The following is a 22317-nucleotide window of genomic DNA, read 5'->3' as shown; positions in this document are numbered from 1 at the left end:
TTGCAAGCAATCAGTTTGCCACATATCCATTGATTATTGATATAGACCTAGCTTTTTGTTACTAAACAGGCCCAGTAACTAAGCAAGCAAATACATGTAAATTATTGCAGTATGTATGTATTCTTGTTGCAGAATTTGTTCATTGATGTAACGTGAGTTTAAAAAAATAAATACAAAAATTGTGCTTCGTCTCAAGAAAGCAAGCAAAAAACCCCTGCTGTCAACAAGAGCCATCCTGCCTCAGTGTTATAGTGGAAACACTGTAGACTGCCGTATGTAACTACATCCACTTATTCATTTATCACTTGCTTTCCTTTTCATAAGGGAAGGTCCAGTGATGCTGTCTTTGGTTGACACCGGTGCTCTTCTGGGTTATCGTTTCTGCGCTTCATACGTTCTTTTAATTGTCCATTTCCCCTCCATGCACCCAAACCACATCCTCCATCCATATTTCTGCTCTCATTTCCATCACATGGCTGCATTTAATCTCCCCTACCGTCTCCTCCAGGACGGCTCCTGCAACGGGCTCCAGCACTACGCTGCACTTGGCCGAGACGTTATTGGCGCCACGTCAGTCAACCTCGTGCCCTGTGACGTGCCGCAGGACGTGTACAGTGGAGTGGCGCAGCAGGTTAGAACACAACTTGAGTGATATTCACAAAATGGGGAAACAGATTGAGCTACGTATATGTAGCTATACATGTTCTCACTTTGCAAAAATAATGCTCACTTTTTGCTAAACTATTATAAATGTGCTTAAATTAATGCAGGTTGTGTTGTTTCCAGTGGTGTTCAGCATGATGTAGGATGTATGAGGTACATTTAAAGTAAAATAACACATTTAAACATAAGAGAATATAGCAAAATATTCTACAAACAGTTTTGCAATGTACTGATACCTCCATGTGTTTCCAGTAAACAAATCCCGCTTTTCAAAATTAACAAATTTAACTTACCATCTCGCAAATATCATCAGTAATCATGCCCAAGGATGTACATCATAAGAATGAACCTACAGGTGTTGCTCTCTGTTGGCGTAAAAAGCAGGATTAAAGAGGATGTAATCACTAATCTTCAGCAAAAACTAGGGGGAGCTGAAATACTGTATTTCCTGTTTTCACTCTTCTTCAGTCATATTTACAGTGTCAAATGACAGTTTTCCGCCATCTTGTGTTCAACAATGAAATTACACCTAAATTGAATCGTAGTGGGGCACGCGTACAATATATTGTTGTATAAAAAAATTCAGTTGATTTCACTTTTGAAAATAAATAAATACATAAATACATTAATTAATTAATTAATTAATTAATTTGTAATTTTTAATGATGTCATCGGGATCGGATCACCCTATTTGAAGTAAATCTTTGGTGGCACCAGTTCTGTAACTTTTCTGACATCATACACAGTACTGCAAATTACAGATAAAGTGTATATGCATGCTTTTTTTTTTTGAAGCAGTCTGAACGCAACATTTATATTCTGTGTAGAACACACACTTTCTTTGGGACATGGTAATTGGACACAAGACAAGCTGCTACATGTGACGATGATAATTATGTACAGTATTTGTCATATGACATGGTCAAGCAGCATGTGGCCCCATTGTGTTTTTGAAGTCTCAATGTACTTCCTCTAGGCAACTTCTGTGACAATAAATAGACCAAAAAAAGAGAAAATTCTTGTTTGCTTCCCCATTGTTTGTTCGACGAAAGTAGTATTTTACCACAACAGATAGTGACAATTACTTTCAACACAGCATGGTGCAAGAAGTGATTGTGCACTTCCTAACCTTGTTGCCTTGATTGCATCAAATTGCAACGAGCGTTTGGCTGCTTCCCGTTTTCCCACAACATTGGATGATTGTGCTCCCGCCCAACCCGCTTTGTGTTTCAGGTGGAGGAGTTCCGAGCCCGCGACGCCAAGAGTGGCCTGAAGATCGCCCAGGTCCTGGAGGGCTTCATCAGCCGGAAAGTGGTCAAGCAGACCGTGATGACCTTGGTGTACGGGGTCACGCGCTACGGGGGACGGCTTCAGATCGAGAAGCGCCTGAAGGAGATTGATGAGTTCCCAAAGGTACGGTAGCGAGCGAGCGAGGTGAGGGGAAAAGGGGGGTGTTCCCTCACGCTACCGTCGGGTTTATTTTTAGCACCGTCTCTGCACAGGATCTCCTCCACTGTATGTGGGGCACTTAGCACATGTGTGAAGCCTTCTCTGCTGGCACATTTATCACGCAGATGCCAACAACTGAGTATATTTTCATCATGTCACTCTGACCTTGACACAGCGTATTTACAATAACAGCCACTTCCAGTATACACACACACAATCATAATGCAGTGAAATATTAGACTTGTATGGTTGTATCAGGGGGGCCTGGAGTGGACGGGAACAAACAACAGACATGTGATACTGCGCTGCTATTTTTAGTCCTGCATGGGCATAAATGGTTCCTCTGTGGTCATCGCTCATTCTTCAGGACCATCTAATCTTCTCAAACCAGTCACATTATACCAAAAGTTGATCTCATTTCCAATGCGGATGGGATCTACATGGCCACGCTATCTATTATTATTTCACTCTCCGGAGTGTTGTTGCAGATGACTTTTGCATCAGGACCTCTAATTGCTTCATTAGGGAATTTTTGAGAAGTGTTAAATGTGACTGATGGCAGCAATGGGCTCCATGGCTGATAAGGACATACTATACTTACATAGGAAATAGTCTTAATGAATCTTAAATCTTCTCTTGCTTTTGCAATATATCTGCACAGTGGAAGCTCCAAAGTCAAACTGCAAACAATTTGGAATACAGGAATGAGGTCAGGCTGCAAACCGTCGTCATGCTATTTCATATATCTTCAGACTTCAGCTCAGTTAACGTTTAAAGGCTTAAAGGGGGAGTCAACCCTAAACATTTCTTGACAATAATATGTTATGTGTGACCTCATTAACCTAAACATGACATTCTGATTAGTATTACATCTGTGGAATATGAGTTAAGCAGCAAAATCCAGCCGTTTTTATCCATCTCAGAGGGCGGCCATTTTACCACTTGCTGTCGACTGAAGATGACATCACAGTTGCTCAGGGCTCAGACAGCGACCAATCACAGCTCACCTGTTTTCTGAACCTGAGCTGTGATTGGTTGTTACCTGAGAAACTGTGATGCCATTTTCACTCGACAGCAAGTGGCAACATGGCCGTCTTCTGATATTGATTTTGCTGTTTAACTCATATTCCACAAATGTATTGGTTAACTTTTTTTCTGATATTTGTTTGACAGTTAAAATTGTTAAAATGTTACTAAAAAGCTTTTAAAAAGGAATAAATTCATATTTATTTTTTTAATAAGTTGAACAACTTAGCCATGTATTTGAATTATAAAGGTTCACATGTATTTAATTTTAGAATATAATAACATGTAATACACTAATCATCTTTGTCTTTCAGGAATATGTATGGGAGGCATCTCACTATCTGGTGCGACAAGTCTTCAGTGGCCTAAACGAGATGTTTACCGGGACGAGGGAGATCCAGGTTGGTGCGCTAGTCCTCATTCGAGCCATTCATGAAATTTAAAGTGCTAAAATAGCACTACAACCCAATGAGTCTGTTTTCTTTTGAAACTTGAAATTTATCATAAACTGGGCTCGCATCCTTTGTCTCCACTGAGCTTGTCAAATTTGAAATTTTGGTACTTAGGAAAATTTTTTTGGGGGGGGCGGGATAGATTCAAAAGACAATACTTTCATTTCAACTGAACTTTTTGTTGGAAACGGTCTCCCCTTTTGTCAGATGCAACAGATAAACAAATATTGTTCCACAGTTGAAATCTACTGCAGGCAACTTGTGATGAGGAGCTTCCAGCTCCACAGCGAGTCATATTTTCCTCTTATTAATGACTTGTTCCTGGCATTATGAGGTGAAAGACTGCCAACGGCGCACATTCATCGCATAGGCTCCATTTATAGCACCAGGACTTGCACCTGCTGGGGACCGTGTGCATTATCTTCACAAGCAGCCCGGCACGCTAATAGAACCAGTGCCCGGCGCTGTGGTGCTCCTCCTCTGGGGATTGAGCGGGGACAGCCCGGGTTTGAGATAAAGAATTTACGGCGGCCAAATCAATCCCCCCGCTGACCTCCTTCCTTCCTCCAACACGTCCCATTTATTCTCGGCACACTCTCCCTCGGCCCGCCACCTATCAATCCACTCATTGATCAGTCAGTCGCTAACTATCTAGTTAGTCCATCCGTCACTCCCCGGCCGTCTCCTTGTCTTTGTTTCTGGCTCAGACAGAGAAATAAGATGAGAACGTATTCGCCCAGGGAAAGACTATAATCATCCATCTTCTTCACAGATGTGTGTAAGAAGGAACTTCCTGGCATTACTAGGGCTTAAAGACAAAATGGGGCTTTACAAGCAACACTGTTGAACTTTGTTGTTTTTGCAACAATTCCTCACCTGTTCCTCAGTAGGCCAGCAACAATTGTTTGCTAAAAAAAAAAAAAAAAAGGTCATGCAGATGATTTATTGTACTTTAACATAGAACGAGAGGAGCTTTTATAATAAGCCGACTCGTTGAACTGTCCCCTTTTTCTAAACATGCACACCAAATATAGGTTGCCTAACTGATTTGATTTGTTTCCTCTCGGTTTCACACAAGTGGCTGCATTTTTAAGATTTCAAATATACTTTTATGTTGGATTAGATGCTTTAAATTGCTTGAAATAGCAACAATCGTAATAGTACAAGTGAGTATTTGAGGGCATGTTGAAGTGATAAATTTGCCATTGAAATTACAAATTTATTCCCTACTCCATACTACATTATTATGGCTTTTTTTCTGTTTTTCTTTTGTAAAAATATTTTTTTTCGTAATTAATTACAAGCCTGAGCTCTTGTCTCATGAAAATAATAATTTGTTTTTTCCTCATAATAAAAACAAATGTATTGTCATATTGCAAATTTATTTTCTTTGCTAAAGAGATATCATCAGATGTACAAAAAAAAAAAAAAAATGTAAAAATACATGTTTATTCATGTGATATGTTGTGTAGCATTACATTGTTTTTTTCCTCTTACAGAAATACTACAATATTGCATGTCCATTTATGCTCAATATTACAAGTATAATCTCATAACATCCCATAATTTTTTTTCTGTAATAAAATTTAGTTTTGACCTTTCTATATAATTTTTTTTTCTCATAAAAATAAATAAATAAATAAACTCGCTTTTCCCTCATGAAATACATTCTTCTACTGTGTTGCTTTTCTTGTCAAATTTCAGTATGTGTGTGACCTATGTTGCAGGACTGGTTGACGGGGAGCGCCCGGCTCATATCCAAGTCGGGACACACGGTGCAGTGGGTGACACCCCTGGGTTTGCCCGTCATCCAGCCCTACCACCGCTTACGTAACCAAGTGGTAAGCAAACGTACACAGGCGCTATGCATGACAAACTCAAGCACTTTATCCCGTTGCGCTACAGACTATAACTAACAACAACATACATACATACCAACTGTCTCGTCTCCTCTAGCTTTATATAGTTTGCACGGTTGGCACTAATGTAATCTCTGCTTTTGCATTAAAATGATAGTGCTCGATTCTTAAATTTGTCTTTCCACCCCCCTCAAATATAAAGTTTCCTGCAGAAGGCCAAGCAATTCTATCTCACTTTTTTCAACCCGGTGTTTCCCAACCTTTATTGAACTGCAATGAAATGAAAGGCACATATTTTAAATCACAAAAATGTCACGGCGCATTAAAGACAAAAATAAATCACATAAATTATCATATACAGTATAGTGAAATAATGTTTAATTGAACACAAAACTGATACACCCACAACAAGTGAAGAAGAGATCCTAAATAATTTTTTTTGACTAATTAAGTGAAATTGGATAATTTGCCTACGCCCACCTGATGAAGCTTAAAGACAACACTAACCATTTGGGAATCACTGTGTTAGCTTAATTGTCCCTTTGGCAAAACAATTCAAAGCGTATTTAATGTTAAAATGTTGCGTGAGCAAAAAAAGAAAGAAAAGAGAAAAAGAACAGAGATTCTTGTTTAAGCCAGTAACAAAATGTTCCATGTCAATTCATGGCCAACTTCTTGCTTCCTTGCTGTGTTCTGGCAAGGTTTGCAAAACAGCCCTTCGAACGGTGGCTCCTGCCAATGTGTTGAGTCCAAATACATTGTACATGTGCTTTTTTTTTTTCTTTCTTTCTTTTGATTGTTGTATTGAATATTGACTTTTCCGTCATTCTTGCCACGATATGCACTTTTTTGACTTGGGAAAATATTGTGAACTTTCAAGTCCTTTGTGAGTCAATAGGATTCGCTTTCTGTATGTCGTCGCTGCTATGTGAAAAACACAAAACAAATGGACATAGGTGTTTTTCATATAGCAGCGACAATATGCAGAATATTGATGAATTATTTTGTGAAAGTCACACCAAGTCTCTCAACCCTGAAGTATTTCAAACTGGACATTACGGTAAATTTCTCCCGCAATCTCCATTTGCAGCACATTTATATTTATATATAGTGCATGACTGATATCAAGTAAAAGACAGGAAGGATTTATACAACAATATTTGACATCTCTTCACTAGCCTGGCTCTTTGTTCGGACCCGCCCGCATGCCATTCGCAACGGGGACATTTTCCAAGCCAGAGTGCTCCGGCTAGAATGTCCTGGTCCTGATAGGTTGGGTGTTGGAGAGTGCAGCGCTGATGGTGGCGTGCGATTGGCATGAGTGGCCCGCACTGTAATGGAGCTCCACAACATCATTAGAGTTGTTTGTCACTGTGGAGAAGCTGACAGCGGCGCGTCTGAGAGATAAATGTCAGTGTGCCAGCACGTCTGTAGATAGCATGCCACGGTGTGTGCGCACGTACGTGCGTGTGTGTTTATGATTAGTCATTGTGTTGCGGCAGCATTTCTGTCCTCGTTGTGGATGACACGTGTTCATTACATGCTTGGAAAAAGTTTACATGATTAGTGCCTCTGTTCTGTCTTTCAGTCCAGCCTTTTCCAGCCACTGGTACGTTGTCTCATTGTCAGCCACTTTTACTTGTCGGTGGTACATACCATTTTCATGACAGTCCATCTGGCTCCTTCTCCTTACTGAGTTTCTGTTGCCTATGGCATTGTGATATGAATCAGGTCATCAATGTCGCTCTCATTCTTGGTATGTGATAGGGCTGCACGATATTAGAAAAACATGCAATATGCGATATTGTTGCTGAATATAGCGATATCGATATTATTGCGATATTTTACATGTACCTAAAGAAATGACATTTTTATTATCTAATGAATTATCTAATGAAAGAATTACATTTTTAATTCTTAATTGTAATGACGTTCAACTATAGGGCGGCAGTGCACATTTTTGTTAAGTACACTGTATTCCAACTAAGTTTTGCATTTGCATTATTAGGGTTGTAACACCCATGGAACTAGGGGCATAATTGCATTTGCAAGACGTTGGTGAAAGCTGAGTGCATTTTTGTTTTTATATTAAGAGCTATCTAATCTTTAATATGAAATAATTTGTGAAATTCTGCATATTCTTAAAATTGTAAAATACAACTTGACACCAGTCTCCACAAATATATGCATACATTTATTACTGCTCAATTGCATTATTATTAAATGCATTACTAAGTTTTGGCGTGGACGTTTCTGCTGCGTTGCAACTAGAATTCCCCCAGTACAGGCTTTCTAAGTAAGGGGCGCTCGTGAGTCGTGCATTAAAAAAAATAGTGGCGTTAAAAAAACTTTAAATTAACACACAAATTTTGACAGATCTAATTTCAACACAAACATATTTTTATAATCCACAATAGGTGACCCACGATTTAGCAGGGGATTATTGCGTTGTCACTTTAGACCAGTTTGTATGTGAGTGATTACATCTCCAGGCTTATTAGCAAAGTAAAAGAAGGACGCCGACGTAACTGTATAGCAGATGCCAAACATGCAGGCAGCGAAGCCTTAATCTTGCCCACTGTGCTGTCCTCTCTCAAGTATGACATCAAGCGGAAGGGTTGCTTCAGAAGGGGGAGTGACACCTCACAAGCAGGTGCAAGAGAGCTGCGCTGACAGATGGTGGCTCCCCCGAGGGTCCATCTCTCATCCCTCACTTTCTTCTGATTGGTTCTGCTTGGTTTAATGTCCAACATGGACAAGGAGGCCGATTAGCCCTTTGAAGCTTTCGTGTTAGCACACACACACACACACACACACCGATGAAGTGACAATGAAGTCACACATGACTTCCTTTATCCCCTGCTATAATAACACTCTGATCCAGTTGCATCATTGCACAACAAAAATGAAAGTAACTTGCAGAAAGGTCACTTTCCCCCCCACGCATAGATGGATTAAATTCAATCTCCCAGTCTCCGCTCTGCCTCTTCAATCCAAGGCCATTGTGTTGCCAGAGGGGGTCATTTGTAATTAAACAAGGGATAGAGTTGCAAGATGAGGAGTCGGGCACTGTAAAAAAAAAAAAACAATAAGTGTTGGGAAAGTGGCTGCACCATCATTGGACAAGTTGTGTTGAATTATTGCCTAAGTTATGCCGCTTAAAAATTTGTTGTTGTTTTTCCCATAAATACCACTTTATTAGATCATTCTGTTGTAAAAATACAATTTTACATGTGGTATCCTTATGAGTATTGTGGCGTAGGATTGCAATGGAAGGTGTCAAACACTGTGTTATGGTTCTTTTCTGTACATCCATCTATCCATTTTCCATGCCACTTATCCCCACCAGAGTTGCGAGCGAGCTGGCGCTTATCCCAGCGGACTTTACACGAAAGACGAGGTACAGGTTCTTCTCCAAATACCCACATGTAATCAACTACTTTTCATGGCCGACAAAATGAGTGAAGAATAGAGCGTGAACATACATCAGAGGCTGCCTAACAGGATTGCGAAAAACTAATCGGATCAGAGGTCACATTCCTTGTTTATTTTTTTTACTCCCCTAATGCCTCACTCCTTGCTAATAGTGGCACTGGGGGGCACTCATCAGTTTTGGCGGGATCTTTCGGTTAATAGTGTGACAACAGGCTTATGATCTTGAGTCCTCTGAGGCCAGAAGCAGCAAGGTTATGCTGAGGGCAATCATTTTTCCTAGACAGTTAATTATTGCACATCATTTGTTAATAGACGCTCACAGGCTCGAAAGTCTTAAGGTAGTCTGGGTGCTATACTATAGTAGTGCACATTTATATACAGTAAAACAATTATAGATGTTTTGGAAAATCCTCACTGAAATTGATGGACTCCCACTGGGCCTTTCTCGGAAGCGCTCTCCCTTGAGGAGGCTTGAGGCGGTCATTCGTTCAGAAACTTCTTTTTACACTCCAGTCCACTAACAAACATTCAATCTAGGGTAAAGATAAACTTTTTTTTTTTCCGCAGAAAAACATCTCTGTCTTCCTGATATTTATGGCTAGAATAACGTAGCGATAGACTGTTTTTCAGGGCCGATAGGAGGTTGATAACTGATATTTGAAGCCGATAGTCATTTAGGTAAAAGGTTAAATATTTCTTCACTTTGTTGAAATGGCTGTGCAATTCATTGAAATTCAATTACAATTTCAATTATTACACTCTACAATTACAAAATCAGCATAATAAAAAAAAAAAAGATTAATACTAATATTTGAGTAGTTTGAGTTGTTTAAATTTATACATTTGGACATTTTGTAAATTTTAAAATAATTTAATAAATTTTGTTTCATCCGAGAGGAACTTGCATAATTATTGTATTTTAAAGAAATGTATTTGTCTTAATATAGACTTGCAAAATGTCAGATTTTTTATTTATTTTTTTAATTGTACACAATGGACATCTTTGTTTTAAAATTCAAAGTTCAGGGAGCTGCCAAGGTCATCGTATTCTTCAGTAAATAAAGTATTCCAAAAAAATTTTATTTCAAACAACAACAAGGTATTTGTCAAAATGCTGCCGATAACTTGCAAAATTTGTGGGAATAGTTTATATATTGTAATTTCTCTTTTTATTTTTTTCTTGCAAGAAAGATGAGAAGGTGTGCAAAATGGAGTTTACTTGACCTGCCGTGATGTGAACGTTTGACTTTGTGTTAGTGGCAGCACGGCACGAGTTGAGCAATCCGCTTTAGAAATTCAAATTTGGGGGAAAGCGTGTGACTCCAAATGTCGTCGCGATGCCCTCTGCGCCTCCTTTTTGGCGTCTGAACCGGAACGAGCCGTTCCCAAGTGGCATTCCGTTGATCTTGCGCGATCTTGTGGCATTTTGAGGTGAAATAATAATAAATGCGGCTCCGGTTTCAAGGGCGAGGGGTGGGGGGGAGTTTGGTCAAAAGAACGCAATGTGCGCGATGACCTGGACTTCGCCGTTAGATGACTATTTGTGGAATGAATCTTTATGCTGTTAAATGGATGACGTGATGAATGGGGACAACTTGCCTCTATGTGGTTAGTGATTGCTTTTGTACACGTCGCCATCTGCTCGTCAGGTCTCAGGTGATTTACGCCGCAGGGGGGCCCGTCCTCCCTGGCCGCTTTTTTCCTCCAGGTTAGCCAAGGTCTCATTCATCAAAGCTTGGAGTCTGGTCTCATACAACGATCATGCACGCTTGCATTGTAATAAAAAAGGGGCACAGTAGAATGTAAAATAATGACCTCATTTACTACCCGGCCTTCCATTTGTCACGCCAAAGGTAGCCTCCGTTACTTGTACTTTTCCTCGCCCTTTCACATCAAGCTTCTCCTTGCTCAGACCTGCCACAGCATAAAGATGAAGAGAAGCTTGATGGACAGAACCCCCCGCAACAATCCTGCTCAAGCGTTGATGTATGAGATAGCAGCCGTGGCAGAGACTAATGGGCTTTTTCCCAACACCGTGCCTTCTTTTTTTCAAACTATTTTCTTGATAAAAGTGTGATTATGTCATTCATGTCACCGCGACCTTCAAGCAATCGACTGGAGCCATCAAAGTGAGTTGCTTAGTGACTCGCTGAATGGAGCTGTGATAGACTTTAATCCATGTAAACCCTTGTCACCTTAATTCTGTAATATTGTCGCCTTCCTTCACACCAGCTATCTCATTCTGTCGGATTTAATAGTGAAAGAAATACTTTATTAAATACACTCTGCCTTAAAATCAATCTTTAGATTGTATGTAATGTACTATTGAACCTCTAATCTGTTCCGTTATGAGTATCTTCTTGGTTTTTCTAGTTTAAAAACAATTTCTCCTGCAGGAAATAATAATCAAATTTATTGGCCAAGTATGTAAAAACTAGCAAAGGGCGAGTACCGATACCACGTACTGGAGGAGGCTGACAATAACAGTATCAGACTCACTCATGTGGCCATTTTACGATCGGGAAGACATATTGTACAAGTCTGACAGATGCCCATTAAGATGCTATTTCTGTTTGCATATGTATAGAAATGGACAAAGATCTTAGCAATTTTAAGAAAAAAAAAATGCTATATTGGGATGTATACAGTATATATATACTGTATACATCCCAATATAGCTTCTTTTTTTTTTGCTTGCTCTTTGAAAACCCAAAGAAAAAAATAATATTTTGAAGTTTATCATTAGTTTTTGAAACGTGTCGTAATTGATGAATGATTACAGTTTGAAAAGTTCTGTTTTGCAGCCCTCCACTGTGAGGAGGCTTAACTGACACCCCTGTGAGGATTTTTATGTTCTTCACTCCAGATTTATACAGTTTAAAATAGATTAAAACTCATCTGGAAGTGATTTATCACACGCGTGCGCACACCCAATCAGTGTGACCGAAATCCATTTCAAAATATGCCACATTGTTGATATGTTTATTGTCCAATTTCCGTCTCTCTTATTTCTTGGTTGTTATGCAACTACGACATGTTGTGGCAGTATTCTCCAGTGTACTGTACTGTACACACAGTTCTTTTTAACGCCTTAAACCAACAGTGGCCTCATCTTTGTTTTAAGCGTTTGTCACATGAGTGAGCAAGCCTTGGCAGAAAATAATTGAAGTTATAAATAACTTGAGTTAGTGACATGATGAACAAAATCTATTTTGGTGGCCAAAGGCTTACGGTCAAGGATGTTGGCCCCAAACCTAGACTGCATTTATTAATTTCATATGATACTGTCAAAAATGCTCATGTTGAATCATTTGATGACTGTTGCGTCTGATCCTGCCTTGATCACAATGATGAATACATTTAACTTGTACATTTTCTTTGTTTCTGCAGCTCATTAGCAGCTTGCAAACCATCAGCCTTCAGATCATCCATGACAGCAAACAGTAAGTCTAGTGCTATGTTGACCTTAAATAATTTGTTCCCCTCGAAAGTTAACCACAAATTGTTCTGTGGTAGTCGTCAACTTTTGTTTAAATGTGTGAAAATGTTTGTACTTCAGCTTTAATAGTGCAGCAATGTTTTAAGTAACATGTATTGATAAATAAATTTACTGTAAAGTTGCAACAATTGATCAATTAACTGACAGCGACTCGATTAGCTAATTAATAAATGTTTTAATAATTGATTAATCCTTTAGAGACGCTTATTTTCAAATTGCCCAAATATTCTCATATTTCTATAGCCCTGCATGAAAGCAGACTAAATATCTTTGTGTTTTTCAAAATAACAAATTTGTTAATATCGGTTTGTAATCCCAAAACGTTTGAGAACATTTTTGAATACTTTGTCCTTCCCTCCCCAAAACGTGTTTACATGTTTGTTTTCTCATGCAAGAGCATACAGAGGGCTTTGATGCAGCTTCTGACATGAATAGGTGGCATAAAGCAATGATAGTTATTTAAAAAAAAAAAAAAAACCAGCAGGTGGCAGCAGAGTATAAGATATCAGCCAGGGCTATGTTGCAACAAGCTCTTTTTGTCAGTGTTTTCACCAGGAATGTGAATATGGATGAAACTTTGCTATATTCTAATGCTAATTGCTGCAAAACGGAAACAGATACAAATATACTTTTTTTTTCCTGATGAAAGAAGAGACTAATCTTTATTTTGGTGTTTTGATAGCAATAGAACACAATATTCTGTGGACCTTGCAAAATCAGTCAAAATCCAATAAAACAGCCGGAAGCAAAAGTGAGAATGAGTTAAATAAGCCACAACATGGCCCATGAAAGCGTGGTGAAATTGTTATTGTGATGCATCCTTTTAATTTGAAAGGATGACTATTGACAGAATGTAGTAGCTGCGTTGGTGACGATCCAGTTGGCATAGTTGGAGCTCTGTTTCTGGGGTGTGTCCTTTGAGTTGCTGAGTGTCACTCCATGTCAGTACATTATATGTGACCCGAAGGCTTGAAACGGGATGAGTCTTTTAGGGGAGGTGATGATAAAGCATTTCAAGCTGACAGAAGGGGAGAAAGAGACTGACAGCCGGCCCCCTTTTAGTCTGACATCTGATGAGCAGATCAGCATCAATACTTCAACGCCGGCTTTAAAAGAGGGTTGGTACCAAGAGAGTTTGTATCAACATATCGAGACACTCCTGCTGCAGGATTTCCGCAGATCAAGTCATGAAATTGATTTTGATGAAATTAAGGCCTTAAATGGCATTAGAAATTGAAGTACAATTGATATAAAAACATTGCTTTATTTTACATACAACATTGTGTAAAGGAGTCACAATAATTTAGCAATAATAAATGTGAGAAAAATTACATGTATTTGTGAAGTCTGGTGACTAGTTGTAATTTACAGTGAACACAATGTACACGAGTTGCTTCATGGTCCAAATACAAATTACTCTGAATTTGAAAAGAAAATGTACCGTTTCTGTCGCTAGTATCGAACATGAAACACTAATGCCATCTTGTGGCAGAAAATTACATTTTCTTTTTTTTTTTTTTTTTTTTTTTCTTCTTCTTCTTTTTTTTTTTTTTTTGTAATAATCATGTATGTCTTGGCTTGTTGCTTCTCAGGATGCCGGACACGGTGAAGCAGAAGAACGCGTTCCCACCGAACTTCATCCACTCGTTGGACTCCACACACATGATGTTGACTGCGCTTCATTGTAACAGGTAGGTCTTTTTTTTTTTTTTTTTTTTTTTCATTAATAATTCATATTTTTATCTAATAAATGTGAACAGGTCATCGCTGTTCTACTTTAGTCCTGTAGCTCACTTTTAGGTTGTTGTTGACTTGTCCAAACAAATTTCATAGTCGCAATGCAACCTTATGCATGTTATTCACAAAATAGTGTTGCTCACAAAGCAGATCCTGTTTATTGCCTTTATTTGGTAAACCTTTTATTTACATTTTTCCTTTCTATCTGCCTCCCCCAAAGCTTCGGTTTGACGTTCGTCTCAGTTCACGACTGTTTCTGGACACACGCCCTAACAGTGGACACCATGAACAAGGTATTTACTTCTGTCTTCTTCTGTCTGCTCTAATGTCAGGCCGGTATAGAATTCTCCTCTTGATCCTGAAGGTGTCGCGTGTCTATTTCTCAAACGGAGCCGAAGGATCACGTGTTTTTGAAAACATGAACGAGCTGTTTCTGTCTCGAAAATAGCACCAAAACGAATGGTGTCTCGTTTTCTCGCGGTTGTAACATCAGAGCAAGCGAAGCCGTTGATGTCCTCGCACCATCTCGACCAAATCAACCGAGCGGCCCTCCCCTCGGTACAATTATCCTCTCGCATAATCGGCTGTCTCTTGATGCGTCAGGGCCCGCCCACCTAATTACACAGGTAATTAAACTCGGCGCCGGTGGAAGAAGTATTTAACGTATTAGTCAACATTGGAGCATGTGAAGCAGAAAACGGGCGGTTTTTTTTGGGGGGGGGGGGAACAAGACAGGTAATACACTCAAAAGTCATCAACAATCTCTAAATATTGATTGGCATTCTATGTAATGGAAGTTAAAGTTTGTCTTTCGTTTCTGACACTACAGATTATTAAAAAATATTAATAATAATAAAGTCAACTTGAGCAGGAACATTCCAGCAGAATTTTTGCTGTTCCTGAGAAGCAAACAAAATAGGACGGTTCAATCTTAGTAAGTAATCCAGAAATGATAACTTCCTCATTCAGTTTTTCACTTTTCAGGTGTGCCGGGAGCAGTTTGTGGCGCTGCACAGTCAGCCCATCCTCCAAGAGCTGTCTGACTTCCTGCTCCACAAATACTGCTCCAATCTTACGTAAGTACTACAAACAGAAGCGTATCAACTATTTGGAGGTGTTGTATAGTGCACGCAGTGGTGCTATTTTCCTTTCTGTACCTCATGACGTTTTTATTTCTTTTTACCATATTTTCTGGATTATAAATCACTTCAGTGTATAAAATTGGACCAACTCAACTTAATAATAATAATCGCTTTATAAATAATGTTACTACACGCACACATTGAGTTCCTCCACATATGCTTCACAGGCCAATTACATTCCCCTTCATCTGACCATTAGCATGGATTTTAAACATAGAAGGGCCAAAACATCCCTAATGAAAATAAAATTTCACTTAAAAAACAAAAAATAAAAAATAGCCACCAGAGGGTGCTAGGACTGCACAAATGGAATTCAACCTGACTTTATGAACAGATGTTTTGCATCTAAATATCGTGAACATGATGGCAACGATGATATTGTGGCAGTTTTAATATCACAATTTCGCGCTTATCGTTGCATCCCTAGAAAATACTTGATAGAGTATAGAACATTTAGGATTAAGCTTTAGAATTAAGGCCTTATAGGTGTTTTAAAAATAGGTTAATAGTTTTTTATGTTTTTAATATTTAAAATGTGTTTGAACTATATTATTAATATAATATGATGCTGAAGATTATTGCTATTGTTATTATATTTTGTTCAAAGTGTAATAGCATTTCTTAGTTTAAAGGAAGGCTCCTTTAATTTTACATGTATGGCTTGATTGGCAGTAAATAGTTAGTATAGCTACGAAACATGCATAAGAGCTGAAGAATACACTCCTATATTGATTTATTGAACTTTTTTCAACATAGAAGTACTTCCGTGTTGCAACGCCCCCGAGTGGTGACGTCACTAGTGTGTATACTCGCTTGGGGAACAGTAGTTCACGCAGACATAACAACGAGGAAGACACAAACGTCAGTTATGCCTTACTGTATTGCAAAATTTTGCAAGGCGTCGGCAAGGAAAAACCCGCGAGACCCCCCCCCCCCCCAAAAAAAAAAAAAAAAAAAAAAAAAAGCTACTTGAGTAGACAATGGTTTGTTTGCTAAGTGCTGTCAACCTCCCGAAGGACAAGCAGGCGTGCGCGCAGCGAACATTTCAGGCATGAGGACTTCGAATATATGTTACAATTTGAGATGGGGTACGCCACACGCCTAATACTAAAGCCCAACGCAGTACCGAGTATCTTTAAAGAACCAGACGTGGGAAATAATCAAGCCGATGGAGGAGCCGCAACTGCTAGCAACACGGAGCCTTCACTCTCACAACAGTCGGCACACATCGAGGTCTTACTACGGCCACTGAAAGATCTCGGAGAAGCGAAGCAAATTTAAAGCGAAAGGTAGGCATGTTTCGGGGGTGGGGGGGCATTGGTTATTATACTGCACGGACTGTTTTATTTCATAATTCATTTGAAGGTGGCCAACGCAGGGGCACGTCGGCACGTTACCGTAATGCACAGTATTAACAATCGTTGGGGCGGCTGGCTTGACTTGTCTTTTCGAGTGGCGGCTGGCCTGACCGCAGTGGGACGCTACGCAAAAAAGAAAAAAAAAAACAGCTAGGGGAGGTTGGGTGCTGTAACGACGATACATTTAATTTTACTATTTTTTCTTTTTCCTGAAATATTTCGTCAGTTCCACACGTTTTGCATTGCTCGTACTGTGTGTCACTTTACCTGTTGGATATTTGCTCCTCCAAGACTTTTCTTCTTCACATCTTTCATCGCAACCAAAGCTATCCTGAGAATGTCTATTTAGTATTGCCATGTTGAATGTCTGATGTTCCAGGATGCAGTTGAGATTGTCCGCAAGGAACCGATCCTCGAGTTCTTTCATTTCCAGACAGCACACATTCATTAGCGGATTGTCCATTCCTGCAGCTCCCGCACGAGCACCACTCACCCCCCGCCTGATTCACTCGTTCGTCAAAGTTTATTTTGTGCCCGAAAAGACCATCTGGCGCCTCAACTTTCACATCCAAGGCAGACTTTCCTTCGGTAGTGTTATTTTGTCGTGTTGGCTCGAAGCGATAAGGTTTAATCCTTCCGGGTTTGACGCTAGATGCACGGCTGCGTTGCATAGTGCTTCCATAGTGTAGCGTTTACACACTAGTGACGTAAACATCCGGGTTATTTAGTCACGTGTAACAAACATGCCGGCGTTCGATTCATTTTAACAATGGTTTAAAAGTTATTAAATGTACATAAAAAAATAATCACGTCACCAAATTAATTATTGAAAAAGTAGCAACTTTTTGCTGCTAAAAATGGATCAATAAGTAAAGTGTCCCTTTAAATATAATATATGGGCACATCTTGTAAATCCCCAAGATTTGAAATGTTCTATAATGATATTTATTCACAATTGTTAAAAAAAGAGTGGAACTGCAATCATTTATTTTAACCATGTATTTGTTAAATGTAAACGTAATTGTGGTTGTAGTGATGTTGAACTGCACTGCATCAAACTGAGAACAGTTTGCCCTTTTTATATAGACTAGTGAAATAAGTTAGGTGTATACGGAATATGATATGTATTAGGTTGATTTTTCTTTCCTTTTGTGCGATGTTTGATTTTCTGGCCTTGGGCAGGCTTGTGCTCATCTCCTGGTTTTTCTGGGAGATAATTGGACATCGTACCTTTTACACTGCACAAAGTTCACAAAGGTTATTCTTCAATGCAGAAGGAGACTTTTGAAATGTGTTTTTTTTTTTTTTTGCATGTCAAAATCTTCAGCAGCCTGCAAGTTTCCGGTTTCTTTTCTTTCTAGCTTTTGTTCCAGGACACGATCAGATTGTCCTGTTCTGGCTCAGCACAGGAAAAACGAGTTGTAACGTGGCCGATTGATTTGAACTTTTTCTTGTTGGCAGGTCTGACAGCAAAAACAAAACGTACGTGAAGGAGCGGAGGCTCATGCTGCTGCTGGCCAACGTGCCGCCGACAGGTCAGTTCGCATGCCGCTGATGGCGTTGCACATGCTGTGTGCCGTTTGTCCTAATTGGTTGGAAGAGCGTCCGCGGGGCCCGAAGCGCTTCGCTGGATCTCGCTCAACATCCATTTTCTGCTTCAGTCACGAGTGGCCTGAGCACCGAATGCGGTTGGCTTGTTTAAATTCATCGTTGATTGTTGGATTTTTTTGAGGAATACGTTTGAATTATTGTTTGAAAAAGAAAGTAATCCAGCTAATTTAATTTTAAACCTTAATCCAAATTTAATCTAATCCTAGTATGTACTCAACATAAATTTATCTAAAGATAATATTCACCAAGGCAAAAAAAAAAAAAAAAAATCGGTTTCACATTACAGTGTGTTTGCCATATTGGCTGTATGTCTTTTTTTTTTTTTTTTTTTTTTTTTTTTTTTTTAAAAGAGCTTATACCGTTATGATTATTAAAGAGATACTTCACTGATTTAGCCCATTATAGCAATTTAAAGTTAATATTTTGTCTATAAATAATTTGATACTTTCATTATTTTTCACATACAATTAGTACCTTTGAAAACACATTTTGCAACTTGCTGTCGCCTGAAAATGACATCACAAGGGCGCAGGTAACCAATCACAGCTCAGCTTGTAAATGTCACATGACCCAACCCAGAAAACAGCTGAGCTGTGATTGGTTACCTGCGCCCTTGTGATGTCATTTTCAGTCGAAAGCAAGTTGCAAAATGTGTTTTTAAAGGTACTAAATATATGTGAAAAATGATGAAAGTATCAAATTAATTATAGATAAAAATAAATACAACTTTTTTGATTGCTAGATTGGGCTAAATAAGTGAAGTATCCCTTTCAGACAATCTACGGCGCACAGTTAGCGACCAATGAAGCTAACTAGCTCTTGCAGCTAAACACATTGCAGAGCAGAAGATTGAATGGAACTGAGTTCAAGCATCCAACTTTAGCCAGCAAAATAGTAAACAAATGAATGAGTATATGGACCTTGGAGAAAAAATCATACTCGCTAAAAGAACCGGAAACTGGAATTGATTATGGTATGCTACTGCCATACATCCGCCAGAGGGAAAAGGAGGATGCAACCTTTTGCTTTCTTGTTAATTTCACTATTTCAATTCATTTCTCCCTTTTCATTTGTAGGCTCATCGATGAGCACAATAATTACGTGTTCCTGTTAACGTTGCGTTTCGATTTTTTGCGCCGCCCATCTCAGCAGCAAACGACTCGTTCCCAGAATGAATTTCCAACAGTTATTGAAATCCATTTGTCCTCCTTACGAACGCCGTTCCTTCCGCAAGACAAAACTCCAAACATGAGATGGGAGCAATTTCCACATGAGCGACAAACTTCTTTGAAAAATCGATGAATGGATTGATCATGCCCATCCCCGGCGCGCGCCCCCCCGAGTTGACGGTTGCCTCGGCGACGGCACACAGGTGGATGGAGATCCTCTTACGCAACTGCCCCGCTTTTCTTTCCTTTCCATCTCATCTGCGCAGCTAACTAGCGTCCGCTGAGCACCGACAGCTGGCGGCTGTCGAGCGATTGCTGTTAATTGTGCCCCTCCGCTAACATAATCAGCTTCCGTGGCCCCGTCAGGTGTGTTTAATACCACAACTCATCCTTTTAATCTTCACTGGGATGGATACGTAACTTATTATTGTTCATGTTTGGCCGCGCTTAAACCGAGAGAGGGAGGTCGTCCGCATCCTCGATCGGAACAAATGTCAACCGGGACACAAATAGACATTTTAATAGAACTTTCAAACACCAGTGTGTGGGGGAATTTTGGATTTAAAAAAAAAATATTATTAGGAATTTATTTTGCCCATAAAGATTCCACAGTTTTAAGGTTATTTTAATGTCACTTCTATAACTAAAGTGCAACAAAAGTTAAAAAAATAAAATAAAATAAAATAAAATAAATCAGTATGTGGCAAAAATTGGCTGATTTATGTCTATTTTAAAAGAGCTAATATCAACTTGATTTGGGATATTTTTTTTATCAATTGAGAATATATATTTTTAATAATAATATTAATATATATTTTTAAACAAAATAAACAATATTTTATATGGGGAAAACATGCATAATACGTTAAAATAAATGTTAACATCTGTCAACTTCTGTTTGAATTCTTCTTAGTAAGTTTCACATCCCTGGTGAGATATTTTTAGAACAGACCCTAGTGCTACTCATGTTGTCAATGAGGCTAGCTAGTACCCACTGGCACTTTTTTTTTTTTTTTTTTTTTTTTAAGGGAAATGCACATTAAACTTGCTCCCTCCATCCTCCTCCATTACGTAAAGAGGGAGAACAAAACTAGCTGAAGATTGTGTAGATCCTACATTTACATGATTTTCACAGCCATATGTTAAATTATTAACATCCGAATAAAATTGATTTGCTCTGTTTGTGTCGACACTGAAACCCCGAGCAATCCGTGTCTTTCTTCTCCAGGGGACTTTGATCTGAGCCAGGTGAAAGACTCCACGTATTTCTTCAGTTGAGCGCCGCCGGTGAGACTCCACGGACAGTCTCGGCATCGATTCGGACCGCCCCCCCTAACGCCCCCCCCCCACACACACACCGCTTGCCCGCTCTCTGCTGCCTCTCGGTCCACACACGTTTGGCATCCTGCTAACGAGCAGGCCTCTTGAGGGGCCGAGAGACTTGAATCAAGGAAAAGTGGCGTTTTCCTTCCAAAATTTGGAGAGAGCCGCACTCGAGCTTCTCAAGTAGCCATGATTGGTTTTGTGTATGTGGGCAGGCGTGTGAAGACCCCCCCGCCAAGTGTTGACCTGCCATCATCATCATCATCATCCATCAATCAGGTACTGCAAGCAGGCACACAGCACATGAGAGCATTTGATGCAAACCTCTCTGTTGTTCTAAAAATAAACAAACCCTTGGAAGAAATGCAGTTTTTAGGGGGGGAACAAATGGAAGATTGATACCACATGCTTTCAAGAAAGAATTAAGTTAGATTAAAATTTGATTTGATTTTTCTTTTTTTTTCTTTTTTTCTTTTTTTTTGTAGCTGGAAATTTTTGAATTCTCAAAAACATTTTTCCTCAGAACAATTTTTGTGTGTAATATTAAAAGAGAAGAAAATCATATGACTAAAATTGAATTGGAAAAATACAAAAATAAAATCCAAGAAAAAAATCACAGGGGAAATGTATTGATTTTTTTTTTTTTTTATCCACTTAAAATGACTTTTTGCTTCATGAAATTTCAACTTCAATCTTAACTTAAATTAATCATGTTCGACTTTAATTATTCATAATAAATGAACCCTGACTTTATATAAAATAAGACTATTTTCTCTATTGTCGACACAATTTAACTCCTCTGCTTAGGACTTCATTCTCTTAAAATAGTAACGTTCGTCTTATAACAATTCTAGTGGCATTTTTTTTTTTTTTTCCCTTTCCAGCGTGTGTCTCAATCCTCCTTTGCCATGTGAGCATGTGACAACTGCCCCAAAACGTAAAAGTGTTGTTTCAAGTGTAAAAAAAAAATACAAATAAAAAAAAAATATAAAAAAAACAACACGCTTGTTCTATCCACATGTCGTCCTTTGAAAGGCCTCGGCTTTGCAGTGCAACATTTTTTTCTTATTTATTTATTTTTTTTAAGCCTTGAGTTTTAAAAATAGCACAAGGGGCGTGTCGACGACACTTTTAAGAACAACGTGCCCAGATGTGGAGACGCTACTCATACTGCATTTCCTAATAAACGGCTCCATCTGAGCCGTTGCAATCGATCATGTCTGCTTACCTCCTGTTTATACGTCAAATCATTTTATATAACTGTGACGATTGCTTGTTTATGACGGTTTTATAATCGCGAATGTCATAACACTCAATTGAAAGACTTTTTGTGTGTGTCAGCTCATATTAAATGAATATATTTTTTGAAATGTGCCTATGAATTATTTTAAGCAAGGTGTGAAAAAAAAAAAAAAAAACATAGATTGACGTATTCACCATCACATTCCTTTATTGCGTTAAAAAGTTTTGCAAAAATGAGTCACATGATATTTGTTGTGCTTTCCCGACATGCGAAATCGAGTTCCCGGAACAGGAAGCATTGGAAATCACAATGACTTTACTCAACTATGCTTTGTTTGTATTCTTATTCTAT

At 38.9% G+C, this 22317-nt stretch overlaps 1 protein-coding gene across 2 annotated transcripts in view; it reads left to right on the top strand.

The window, feature by feature from the left end:
* Positions 1–22289, top strand: part of polrmt (polymerase (RNA) mitochondrial (DNA directed)) — a 34040-nt gene extending 11751 nt beyond the window's left edge. For both annotated transcript variants that reach the window (XM_077534676.1, XM_077534675.1), the window contains exons 12-21: positions 509–631; positions 1897–2076; positions 3453–3539; positions 5318–5431; positions 12275–12327; positions 13976–14074; positions 14341–14413; positions 15105–15196; positions 18082–18155; positions 20629–22289. In XM_077534676.1, the coding sequence (XP_077390802.1) occupies positions 509–631; positions 1897–2076; positions 3453–3539; positions 5318–5431; positions 12275–12327; positions 13976–14074; positions 14341–14413; positions 15105–15196; positions 18082–18155; positions 20629–20678 (945 nt within the window). In that variant the 3' untranslated portion in view covers positions 20679–22289. The remainder of the gene's footprint in view (positions 1–508; positions 632–1896; positions 2077–3452; positions 3540–5317; positions 5432–12274; positions 12328–13975; positions 14075–14340; positions 14414–15104; positions 15197–18081; positions 18156–20628) is intronic.
* Positions 22290–22317: the final 28 nt, after the last annotated feature.

Source organism: Festucalex cinctus, chromosome 10 (assembly GCF_051991245.1).
Source record: "Festucalex cinctus isolate MCC-2025b chromosome 10, RoL_Fcin_1.0, whole genome shotgun sequence".
In the NCBI taxonomy this organism is placed as follows: domain Eukaryota; kingdom Metazoa; phylum Chordata; class Actinopteri; order Syngnathiformes; family Syngnathidae; genus Festucalex; species Festucalex cinctus.
The sequence above is the reverse complement of the archived record's forward strand: the minus strand, read 5'-3'. Positions and strand labels throughout refer to the sequence as shown.